Genomic DNA, 12,369 nt, shown 5'->3' with positions numbered 1-12,369 from the left:
CATATCCCGGTATCAACGTTTTTTAGTGACCCAACCCGTTGGTGTGTTGTCCTGTACACCTCCCGAGTACACTGGTAAGTGTGAGTCACAGATCTGCTTTCAAACTCGCTCAGTTGACACTCAGTATCCAACAGGATTTACTCACGATCAAGGGCGCTGTAGCGAGGCAAAAGGTATTATATTACAGACGTTATATGACACACCGTAACATAATAAGCGTCATCCAGTGAGTACAATCGCCTCACCACCCGAGGACATCCTCCTCAGTGAGTCGCCCTACCCCTACGCTGAGTCTAGGTGGTCAAAAAAAAAATAAACACACTGATCAGTGACGTCTATACGTGCACAAGAGGCCGGCACCGACCCCTTCCCTCTCCTGCCCTCCCATACTTGACATTAAGGTACTCCCCCCGGCGCCCGCTCTCATCATACATATTGTACTACACTCCCTCCAACACCATCGTCACCATACTCCAGCCCTAGCCATGCCCTCATCTGGCCTAGATTTCTGAGTGTCTACGTTCAAGAAAAGGACTTTTCATGCCATGTCACGGTAGGGTAATTACACCATTTTCCACTTCCGGTCGTGTGTGTATATAAACAAACGAGTCTTATATTTTGCTGCTGCCATTCTTCTAGGTCCACGGCGGCCTTCAGAGGTTGAGAACAGGGGCGTACCTTCTCCTCTATGACATATATACAGCCTGTAGATGTAAGTCAGTCTGATGGCATTTTGTTAATATGTACGGTTGGATTCTCTCACGTTATATCTATAAGGGTCAGCCGCATATCTAACACTGTATAAGCAACAGGATCACAAGGCGAAACAAAACTGGAAGTCATCAATGCACGCCGGGGTGGTAATACAGAGCAATCATTGAGGAAGAACGAGGAAGAATTTCGTCCCGTGAAAATAATGCCTTGAATCACACTGAGGGAGAGGCACTATGGTGTTGCCACTGCCACAACCTTAGTTGTCCCAACAATTAACGAGCCTGACACGAGCTTATGATGTACGTTATATACCATTAGTTATCAACGGTCTGATAACGAGCGTCACGTGGGGACAGTAACTCGTGACCCTAATTTGAGTGGACGGTAACTCATGACCCTAATTTGACGTGAGCTAAATAGGTGTCTGTGAAAGACGGTTTGAACGTGAATGCCCGGTGAAGTCTTCTGGGGTCTTTACCCCCACCAGCCCGGGCTGGGCCCAAGGCTGCTGGACTGGGTCGTTGTTTGACCACGCAAGCTGTTAGAGGCCGCACCCCGCAGGCCCACACAGCCCCCACCACCTGGCTGGTCAGGTACACTTAACAATCACTTGTACATGACAGTCTTAAACTTCGCTACTTTATATGTATCCCATGTGGTTTCTGATGATAGTTGGCAAGGTGTACAAGAGTCTTGGGCCCCGGATGTATATGACGTTCTGTCTTTTTTACTTATAGCATCTTTCGATTGGAGAAGTTGTATTCTACAAGTCTTCCATGCCTGTCGTACCAGTAGGACGTCATTTCCGTATGTCAGTAGAGAACCCAACCTTCCAGGAATTTCCAGGTATAGATGATGATGCTATACCTCTCCCGTCTGCGCTCCAGGGAGTAATTCCTTTCGAGTCTTGCGTACGTTGCCCTTTTCACCTTAATTTTCAATACAAAGAGGTACAAGTTCAACCTCAGTCTCGTTTGCCTTGTCACATCTAAAGCTCGACCAAGCCCCAGGACAAAACAGAAGCGCAAAAAGCGCAAACACAAAGAAATGAACCAGCAGGAGAAATGAAAGCAGGACAGATGAATCCAGACTCTCCCGTTTCTTCCCCCAGGGAGTTCTATGTACCTCAGGTGATCATCACGTGTTACTTCAATACAAGGAGGGTTAGGTAAGTCAATACGTCATCCAACGCTTGGGACGGGCTACCACAACCCCCTCTGGGAATGCCAACTCGATACGTAGATTAGGGTTACCCACTTCCTCCAGGAGGTCAACCTTATCTCACCCACCTCCCCCAACGAGGGTGCCTCGCTCCACCCATATTGCTCTCATAATTCCGGGCCACCATGAGAACCTCGTGAGGACCATGAGAATCTCGTGAGGACCATGACAGACCATTATCCGTGGCAACCACTACGCCCAGGGGGCACGACCAAACGCTGCTACAATAACGTCGTGAGGACAATAACTTGGTTACCAGAAGGTGAAGCCGAGCCGATCAAGACGGCCAGTGATATAATACCTTAAGCTATGGGACGGCCAGCCATCCACGGTAGTTCTAAACGACCATGAACGAACACCGTGGCGCGAGAGGGGGCGGTGGGAGGGGGTAGTAACGCTCAGCCCCTGGGAACTGTCACGGCTTCGGATCCCTGGGCCAAAAAGGAAGGTCGTGATGCGCACTGTTGATGATCATGCGCAGGGAACACGGGTCACTGTGGGTGTCCCGGCCGCAAAGGTTATCCGGAGACACGGAATGGCTGAAGACACGGCAACACACGCGTGCCACAAGAGCGCCAATCTGAAAGCTGTCGATCATGTAGTCACCAATCGTAACTGACTGCGTCTTTCCCATGACGGTGGATCGCATTCTACTGATCGCAGCATCGTAACTGCGGATCGTATCTCCCGTGTGTTTCGCTGACCATGTGTGTCTAAACCCGCTCTCAACGCCTCGAATTCCCTCCTCTGTTTCGTCCTTCAGGGAACTTTCCATTGTCTTCAAAGCAATATCCTTTTATTTCATTTTCTCTCGTGAATTAATCATTTACAAGTATTATAGTAATAATGATGATAATGGTAATAATAATAATAATAATAATAATAATAATAATAATAATAATAATAATAATAATAATGAAATAATAATAATAATAATAATATATATATAACAATAACGTAGTACTAGTGGTTATACATACATGAACCTTAACTACAGAGCATTCCTACAGAATGACTTCATGAACTATAATAAAGCCTCATTCGGAATGACGAAATGAAATATAGCAGCATCCCGAATGTGAGAACGAAATACATCATTATCCAGAATGATAAAATACAGTATAGCATTATACCGTATGCCAAAATAAACATAGCATTATCCCGTATGACAAAATAAAACAGAATTATCCCATATGACAAAATATAACATAGCATTATACCGTATGACAAAATATAACATAGCATTATACCGTAGGTCAAAATAAAGCATAGCATTATGCCATATGACAAAATAAAGCATAACATTATGTCGTATGACAAGATGAATTAAAACTAATGAAAATAAGGATCCTGACATACATATATCAGGTGCGGCAAGCAAGACCCCTGAAGCACGCCACACGAACGTTCACAAAAAAGAAAGAAAAAACCCGTGGGTCCACAGAGGACAGGGCACGCACTGAGTGTTTTCAGTACCTTGTACTGCTGGTCGCTACCGCTTAGCCTCGCCGCTACACCCAGAACAATGGCTCAGTGAACCCCCAACCTACCACGGCGAATTAAACATTATATATATATATATATATATATATATATATATATATATATATATATATATATATATATATATATATATATATATATATATATATTGATTCTCTTAATTCCTTAAAATATTTATGAACGGATGCAATTATGATCGTGGCGTTGCGTCTGTTATTGCCTCTGCCGACAGTCGATGAAGCTAAGAACGCCGCATGATTATAGGCAAGTGCATGACGGTACTGAGAGTGACCAAGACTGTTACTGAAGTTCTAGTATGTCTCTCTCTCTCTCTCTCTCTCTCTCTCTCTCTCTCTCTCTCTCTCTCTCTCTATATATATATATATATATATATATATATATATATATATATATATATATATATATATATATATATGTGTGTGTGTGTGTGTGTGTGTGTGTGTGTGTGTGTGTGTGTGTATAGAGGCCTGTTCACTATCACTCACTGGTTGCCTGTTGATTGATCAGGTGGTTCAAGCCATCCACAGGGGAGGTGGCAGCCTAGCTATAACATAGCCAAGGTGTTAAAACCTGTACTCCAACAAGCAACACTCAGTGTTCTCCTTCAATGTAACCCTCCAATCATCGGTATGTACACTGTACGAGTACAGAGGGCGTGCCGACTCTGGCGCACCTCAGAATCTAATCTGGATATTTCCACAACTGTGTTGCTCTTACGATGAAAACAACAGAAAACTAGAAATATAATGCTGGAACCTTTACGTCTCACTCACGCATTACAACGCATTTCAGTTGCATGAATGCCACTTATCAAAGTATAAACACTCACTGAAACCTACTTCTGGCGTTCAAAAGATGTCAAGCTCTCAATTCCTTAAACCCTAACCAGTAAGTTTCCAATAATCAATATGGAAGGCTAAATATACACAGAAATACATGAATACACACACTTATGACCAGACTGAATATTCACATTAAGTTCCTGAGGGGAACTGCTCACTTTCGAGTGACAGAAAAATATATTCAGTATGTCACGCTAATCCTTATCTCTGTATCTTAAGTATATGTCAGCGCGAGAATATTCCTAGCCCTTATCTTTTGCTTAACTGGAATCTTCGTCCTGTAACATGACAGGCTGAGGGTCACGGTTGATGAAGTGATAGGAATGTTGAAGCCAACGTCAGCACCACCTGTCTTCTGTGGTCTCTCTCTCTCTCTCTCTCTCTCTCTCTCTCTCTCTCTCTCTCTCTCTCTCTCTCTCTCTCTCTCTCTCTCTCTCATCCACCGTGCCATTAGAAGCATCATTAGCAAAGGCGTCACAATTGTCCTTCACGACGTAAGCCTGATATCATCAGCGGCATGATAATACATAGCAGGTGGAGCCTTCTGCTGGTGACACACGCCGCCAATAGGTAACAGTTACTCAGGGGAGGGAGGGAGGGAGGGACGATGATGATTATTAACCCGTTAAGCACAGGACGTTGTGACTACTTGGATATATTGGCCACACCGTCATACCCTTGGCCTACCGTCGTGCTCCGGGTTCGTACTGTTGTGCCCGAGGGAGAGCCGTGCCGGCGGAGTGAAGGATCGTACCAACGTGCTCCAGGGGGGTGTTATAATTCACGTCGCGACTTTTCCTGCTACAGAATAGCAGCGACAACAAAAAAATACCCTGCGGCAACCCCATAACCCCAGGATGTGGAACAGTTAGGCGCGGACGGGGGGATGGGAACACTTGCTATGACACCCCACACTTGAGGCTGTCAGGAAACTGGGTCAAAGTGAGGGCGGTGAAAGGAATGTGGACGGGGAGAGATGGATGGGCGGTGGTGGGTGTTGGGAGGGGAGACATTATGTATTGATCTTCACACATGATCTGGGCTGTGTAGGCCCATCTGAAGACACATCACTCCTCCGTTTTCATTGGAGCACCGGCAACAAACGGGGCGGGAGGAGGTAATTAACCGACAATTATCCGTCAGGAATGAGGAAGGTTCCCCTCAACACCCGCTTAAAAGCCTCTTCCTAGTTGTTGCCTCTCATGTGCCCGAAGGCCCGTCGCTGGCGCGCCGCGGTGTGAATGAACTCTGTCGTGACGACGCCTGCAGGAGGAGAGCTGTGAGTGTGTGTGTGTGTGACAGTGAGAAAGGTGGGGAGGAGGACCGGGGTTGGGGGTGGTCGGGTGGAGGAGGCGGGTCCAGCTCTATTCCTGGATCGATGTGACCGACTGCCACACCGCTGATGCTGGTCCCTGCCGACGCCAGCTGTCTCCGTCTGTTCTTGACACGTTAAATAAAGAGGTGAAGGTTAACTACTTTCTTACGCAAGTACCTCCGCAGGCACCCCTGCCGTAGTAGGAACGCAAATCTGTCAAACTAGACGGCCACGTTCAGTCCCTCTTCCTTCGACGTCTCACAGTCAACCCCCGAGCCATCCACTCAGACAGCCGCTTCCCCCCATAGTCGTTTATCAAGCCTCATTACTCCTCCACTCTCTTCTTTGACAACTACTTAAGTTCTGGTGAGGAGGGAGAGGATGTACCGTATGAAGACGTGATGAGTGTGTCCCCCGGGTGATGAAGGGCCCCATGTGTGCCCTGGCAGATGACAGGGACCATATATGCCCTGGATGATGACGAAGCCCATGTGTGCCCTGGGTGTCATGATGACGGAGACTACATGTGCCCTGGGTGGTGACCGGGCAAGAACTCACATTCCTCCGCTCCGGCCATAAGTCTTACATGCAATATTAATGGCGGCTGCCAAGTGCCATCCATCGATTGTGTTGTGGCGCTGACCTCCCCCTCCCTCCTCCCCATGTGCCCACTGGAGTATCAGCACCAACGCACACACACACACACACACACACACACACACACACACACACACACACAAACACACACACACACACACACACACACACACACACACACACACACACACACAACACAGTTTACTGTAATCAATACCATATTTTTACTCATAATCTTACCGATCTCCTTTCATGGGTACTAATTACTACACTAGCTTTTCTAACGTGTGTGAGGAGTATATTTCGATTCCGTCTTGCTCTGCACCGACGTATCATGAAATAAGTCTTCATTATCGAAGGTAGAATGCTGAGGTCTATATTATCGAAGGTAGAATGCTGAGGTCTATATTATCGAAGGTAGAATGCTGAGGTCTATATCATCGAAGGTAGAATGCTGGTTATATTCTGTGTTATCAATTTTAGTCACTGTATGCAGCAATCACGAGTTGTATTTACCGATTTGTAACAACCCATTTGTGGAGTAAGGGGAGAGGGTACGACACTACTATGTGTAATGCGTGGCGCAACAGATAATGTACCTTACTATCAGTACCCATTACCATGCAGTGTGTATTACTGTGCATGATCTGCATCTACATGAGTGTAAATTACTGAGGGTGAGAGGATTACTATATGCACTGTGCATCGCTAGGTGTGATGCACACATCATGAGTATGCACTGCTATGCAGACTGTGCATTCCCATGTTTGTTGTCCATCATTACCATGTGTGTATTCTCAGAACGGGGAAGGCGTGTAAGTTCAATGAATCGAACCCAACCCTCCCACAGGTCGGCGGACGGCGGCACACTAGAAGTCTCCGAGGCAAGGGACGCTCACACGGCCGGTCAAACACAGATATCATCCTCAACTGAGCAGCAGAGCTCCTCCAGTGTACAACAGAGCTCCTTCTCCAGCGTGCAGAAGAGCTCCTCCACCAGTGTACAAGAAAGCTCTTCCACGGTCCAGCAAGCCTCCTCCTCCTCCTCCGCGGGGATCGAGCAGCGCCTTAGTTCCTCATCACAGAGGACGAAGGAGGACCTGAAACGCTTCACGGACACCCTGTCCATCCAGGACGAGTTGTTCAGTACGCAGGAGAAGCAGCAGCAGCAACAGGGGAGGCTCACCACAAACGGCACTGACACTACCACGCAGGACACACAGGTACGTGCGTCACACACACCCTGCCCTTTCTCAGGTATCACCCGCGAGATTCTTACAGAATTTCAGGTTTCGATAACGACCTCCATGAGAGTGTTCTTATCTCTTGAGCGCCACGGTACGTCGCTTGAATACCGATACGACCCCCTGGGTTCTTAGAAGGCCTGGTGTTTGACCTGACCCCTCTAAAGGCCAGGCGATCATACCCAAGGGTCATCTTGAGATCAAGCGACATACCGTCGTGTTCAAGGAGTTGCATGAATATCCCAGCTCCATTTTTTTTCTCTCTCTCTCTTTAGCTCTTGGAAGCTAACCCTAACGTAACTGATTTATCATAACGCTGAATTATCTGAAAAGTGTTAGAGTACAAATGGTTCTGATTAATCATAACAAAAGACTAGAGCTACACCTAAGGTCATAAGTAATTCTGATTAATAATGATAACAAAATACCCGAAGTGCATCATCAGGACATGCACACAACGTTACCCCAGCACCGAAGTACACCACCAGAACATGCACACAACGTTACCCCCAGCACGCTCCCATACGTAACAACACGATGAGCACCCACACAAGTGTACGGCTCGTCGTCTGACTTACACCTATACAAGAGTGACAACATAATCCTTTGTAATTCCAGGCAGTGTTGAGGGTCGGGGGAGTCGGCTCGGCACTGAGGACCCAGGCTGACGGTGGCGGCGGTCTTACCGGTGAGTGGCCTTCCTACGTGTCACACACACACCCACCCACACACACACACACACACACGCTCCGGCCCAGCCATACCCACGCTCTCCGTCTGGTTTATGCAGACCGTGGGCGCGACTCACCCACACTACGGGCCTGCCTTAGCCAGACTGTTAATGGATAAGGTTCACTCACATCTGATGTGTCCCATCCACAATATGGATGTGGCGCACCGAGACAGTACTGCGTGTGGCTGATCTACACTATGGGTTTAGCTCAAGTGTATCGTGGCCGTATCTACCATAAAGTAATAAGTAAAAGAAAAAAATATATACATTTCTTTTTAAATAATCCTATCAAGATATGGCCTATTTCCACTGGATTCAGTGAGGTAGGCCATACGGCAATGCATATCTCTCAGGCTTAGAATTACCCTCACGGGTCAGAGCGTCCAACTTTTAGGAAAAGCGATTAAACGACTGGCTGTTACAGATTGTAGAGGACTAGTGTAGCGCGTTGGGTGAGGATGATAACCATCTACAGATGAGCACCGACTGCCGGTCTGAGATGGGTCCACACAAACACTGGGTTCCCGGGTTAACACGAAAACCAGACCTAGGTTTAATGAGGATATCAGTCGAAGGAACAACGTAGTATGCCTATAATGTGGGAAAGGTACGTAGGCCATCAAGGATGGGAGCAAGAGAGGTATCTGGAGCGGAGACAGGGCAGGATGCCCGTTAAAAAGGGGACAGGGTTGGATACTTGGAATGGGTACAGACCAGGACGGGAGTAAATGGATATGGGATAGTTCTGACGCCTCGAAATTGAAGCAAGATGTACTGCGGGGTTCCAACGAGAGCGCTTTAGAGGGAGGAGATCTCGACGCATGTGGGCCGAGACAGGCGGCTTATAAGAGAGCAAACAAAACAAAAAAAGTCCATGACGTTTGTTTCTTCCCATACCCACCAGTCAAGGACTCGCCTGCGAGGCTTCACCCCACAGCCTCGTCATATGCGACAGACAACCAACGTGTGAGGAGGGTATCCTCGCGGCACGCTGCCCTCGACCTTCCCAAAACTTTCACTCGTCTTTATTTCAGTCTCTCCTCCTCCTCCTCCTCTCCCCCTTCCCCCTCATCCACACCGACTTTCTTTTCTTTATTTAATGCACAAATTCCAGGATTATGTATTTTTATTCTGCAAGCCAAAGGTACTTATTTTTTTTTTATTTGCTTTCTTAACATATTATCATTTTGTGGCAGCAGAATTTCATATGCTTTCAACATTCTGTTTCATTATATATTTCATATTTTATATTCTTTCTTTTATTTCTCGTTAAGTTTAAATCTATTCATATTTTCCTTTGTTTATTCTGTCTATAACTTTGAATATTTCTTGTTTAGTTTGACCTACACTTATGTTTTCATTTGTTTTGTTTTGTTAAATCTTGCATTCAAAACCGAATCTTCTCCTTATGTTCCCCCTTATCTTTCTTGGACAATACGGAAACAGTTGTTGATTCGTCCCTGGCGAACCAACATGGTGGCTCTGTCGCCGTCACCTCCTCCACTTCCCGCATGTCGTCCAGCGCCATCAAGGAACACTCCTCCTCCTCTACCACATCCATCAGCTCAACCTCGCGCCAGATGGAGAGCTCAGACTCACGAGCCCAGACGACCGGGACTGTCAGCATCTCCGGCGTCACCTCCGAGGAATCGATGAGAATGCAGTCGGAGAGGAGCCAACGCGTCTCCGAGAGCAGGAGTTCCTATCAGACGAAGAGCGTATCGGAGACGCAGCACAGCACGTCGGAGAGCAGGCGCTTGCAGGAAAGCATGTCCGCAAGCAGTCACAGCCAGCAGAGTAGGTCGGAGAGCCAGCAAGTGTCGTCAACGAGTCAACAACACGTGTCAGACAGCCAGCACATATCACAGAGTCAGCAGATGTCGTCGGAGAGGCAGCACATATCCAGGAGTCAGCAAATGGTATCAGAGAGTCAGCAGATGTCGTCAAGGAGTCAAGAGTCGTCAGATGTCCAGCAGACTATACACATGTCCGAAATTAACGAATCGCAACGAAGAGCTCTGATGGCTAGCCACGAGAGCAGCACAGGTAATCCCCATGTCGTATGCTACACAAACTCAGTCGTGCACAGAGCGCGGTGGTAAGTACCACGACACACCCACTGTGTGTGTGTGTCACCCCCTCCTCCTCCTTCCGCAGTGGTCTTCCTTCATGAATGCCACCCAAGGCCTTTTCATTCATCGCCTGCATGTCACTAACTAACATTATCATCATGGTCATTAATCTGTAATATTCATGGGTATCTTCAATCTGATACGTATTTAAAATCAGCTTAGTAAGTAACGCCCTGTCATGACTCAATTATTGTGAATCCTTTAGAAAGTCTTTCCGAACATGGACTTGGAAAAGCATCTACTGAAGAATATTGAGAAGGCTTGCTAACTTTCACACGTGATAATTACCTCCTCCCACCTGAACAAGACAGCATGTCGTTCACTCTACAGACTGGTCCATTGGCACACGACTATAAAAAAAAAACACACAACGGGTTTCAGTGATAGCAAGTCTAGCTTATCAAATGTGTCGACTAAAACATCGTTCAAAACGGGTGTGGGATGGGAGTGGGGTAAGGAGGCGAGACAGTTAGCTAATATCAGGTTGCATTGCAGAGTCACGAACGACTGAGGCGCATCACCTTACGGACAGTAAGGCTATGAGAGCCCGACAAGAAGCCTCCAGTATCAAACTAGAAGGAGATTATTACGGTAAGTGTCCCCACCTTTCATGTGCTCTGCGTATATGACGCTTTTCACCACTGCCCGTGAGGCAAGAGAAGGGAAGAGGTTATCTTAGTTGCTACCTCGCGTGACAAATGTAAGGCATCTTGCCCCGTATCTTACGCGGGGTTAGAGAAGATTATCAATACCAGTATACATATTTCATATTAGGGGTGAACAATATGGGAGTCACTCTGGTCTACTGTTGTGTTTCTTTCCAGGAAAAACTGCACACAAGGAAGAATTCATGACGGTATCAGGTCAAGCACTCCCTGCTACAAGACCTCAAGATTCCTTGAGGCTCAAGGGCGACCTCTACTACCCCGAAAAGACTTCACCGGGCAAGGGCGACCGAGCTGACGTCAAGAGACCATCCGACAACTTGAGACCAGAAGGTGATTTTTCAGCACCAGAGAGAACTGCTCCAGGCAAGGGAGACCGAGCAGATGTGAGGAGGCCAACCGATAATCTAAGACCTGAAGGTGACTTCACCGCCCCTGAAAAGACTTCACCAGGCAAGGGAGACCGAGCGGATGTCAAGAGACCATCAGACACACTGAGACCAGAGGGTGACTTCTCCGCCCCCGAAAGGACTGCTCCAGGCAAGGGAGACCGAGCCGATGTCAGGAGACCATCCGATAATCTACGACCAGAGGGCGACTTTACCGCTCCCGAAAGGACTGCTCCAGGCAAGGGAGACCGAGCCGATGTCAAGAGACCATCCGATAACCTACGACCAGAGGGCGATTTTACCGCTCCCGAAAGGACTGCTCCAGGCAAAGGCGACCGAGCCGATGTCAAGAGACCATCAGACACACTAAGGCCAGAGGGTGACTTTACCGCTCCCGAAAGGACTGCTCCAGGCAAGGGCGACCGAGCCGATGTCAAGAGACCATCCGATAACCTACGACCAGAGGGAGACTTCTCTGTCCCTGATAGAGCATCACCAGGGCAAGGCGACAGAGCGTTCGTGAGGAGACCACAGGACAACCTGGCTCCGTCTGGCCATTTTGAAGGTACTGTTATCGTTTGGTCTTTTCTTAGTCTTTTTTTTTTTTTAAACACAAATGCTAAGTACAGGCTTTTTTGTTGTTATTCCTAGATAATGAAATTAGTATCTTCCTATTTCAGTCCTACTTCTCAAGAATGTTTTAATTATCTTTCTATTTCAGTCCTACTTCTCAAGAATGCTTTAATTATCTTCCTATTTCAGTCCCACTTCTCAAGAATGCTTTAATTATCTTCCTATTTCAGTCCCACTTCTCAAGAATGCTTTAATTATCTCCCTATTTCAGTCCTACTTCTCAAGAATATTTTGTGTTCTTCCCATCTAACTAAAGATTATCATTATTTAGTCATTCAGTACATAAGCTTTAAGATGAAGTCTTCTCAGAATTCTTTTTCAGTCCTCATATGAGTTTCATTGATTACTTTCATCCCATGG

At 47.0% G+C, this 12,369-nt stretch overlaps 1 protein-coding gene across 2 annotated transcripts in view; it reads left to right on the top strand.

Moving 5' to 3' along the window:
- Positions 1-12,369, top strand: part of LOC139758060 (uncharacterized) — a 113,644-nt gene that overhangs the window by 85,105 nt on the left and 16,170 nt on the right. Inside the window, exons 4-8 of one of the 2 annotated variants that reach the window (XM_071679125.1) lie at positions 7,064-7,436; positions 8,076-8,145; positions 9,637-10,236; positions 10,818-10,913; positions 11,147-11,941. In XM_071679125.1, the coding sequence (XP_071535226.1) occupies positions 7,064-7,436; positions 8,076-8,145; positions 9,637-10,236; positions 10,818-10,913; positions 11,147-11,941 (1,934 nt within the window). The remainder of the gene's footprint in view (positions 1-7,063; positions 7,437-8,075; positions 8,146-9,636; positions 10,237-10,817; positions 10,914-11,146; positions 11,942-12,369) is intronic. The other variant, XM_071679126.1, reaches the window with a different exon arrangement.

The sequence above is a fragment of the Panulirus ornatus genome, chromosome 29 (assembly GCF_036320965.1).
Source record: "Panulirus ornatus isolate Po-2019 chromosome 29, ASM3632096v1, whole genome shotgun sequence".
NCBI lineage: Eukaryota > Metazoa > Arthropoda > Malacostraca > Decapoda > Palinuridae > Panulirus > Panulirus ornatus.
The sequence above is the reverse complement of the archived record's forward strand: the minus strand, read 5'-3'. Positions and strand labels throughout refer to the sequence as shown.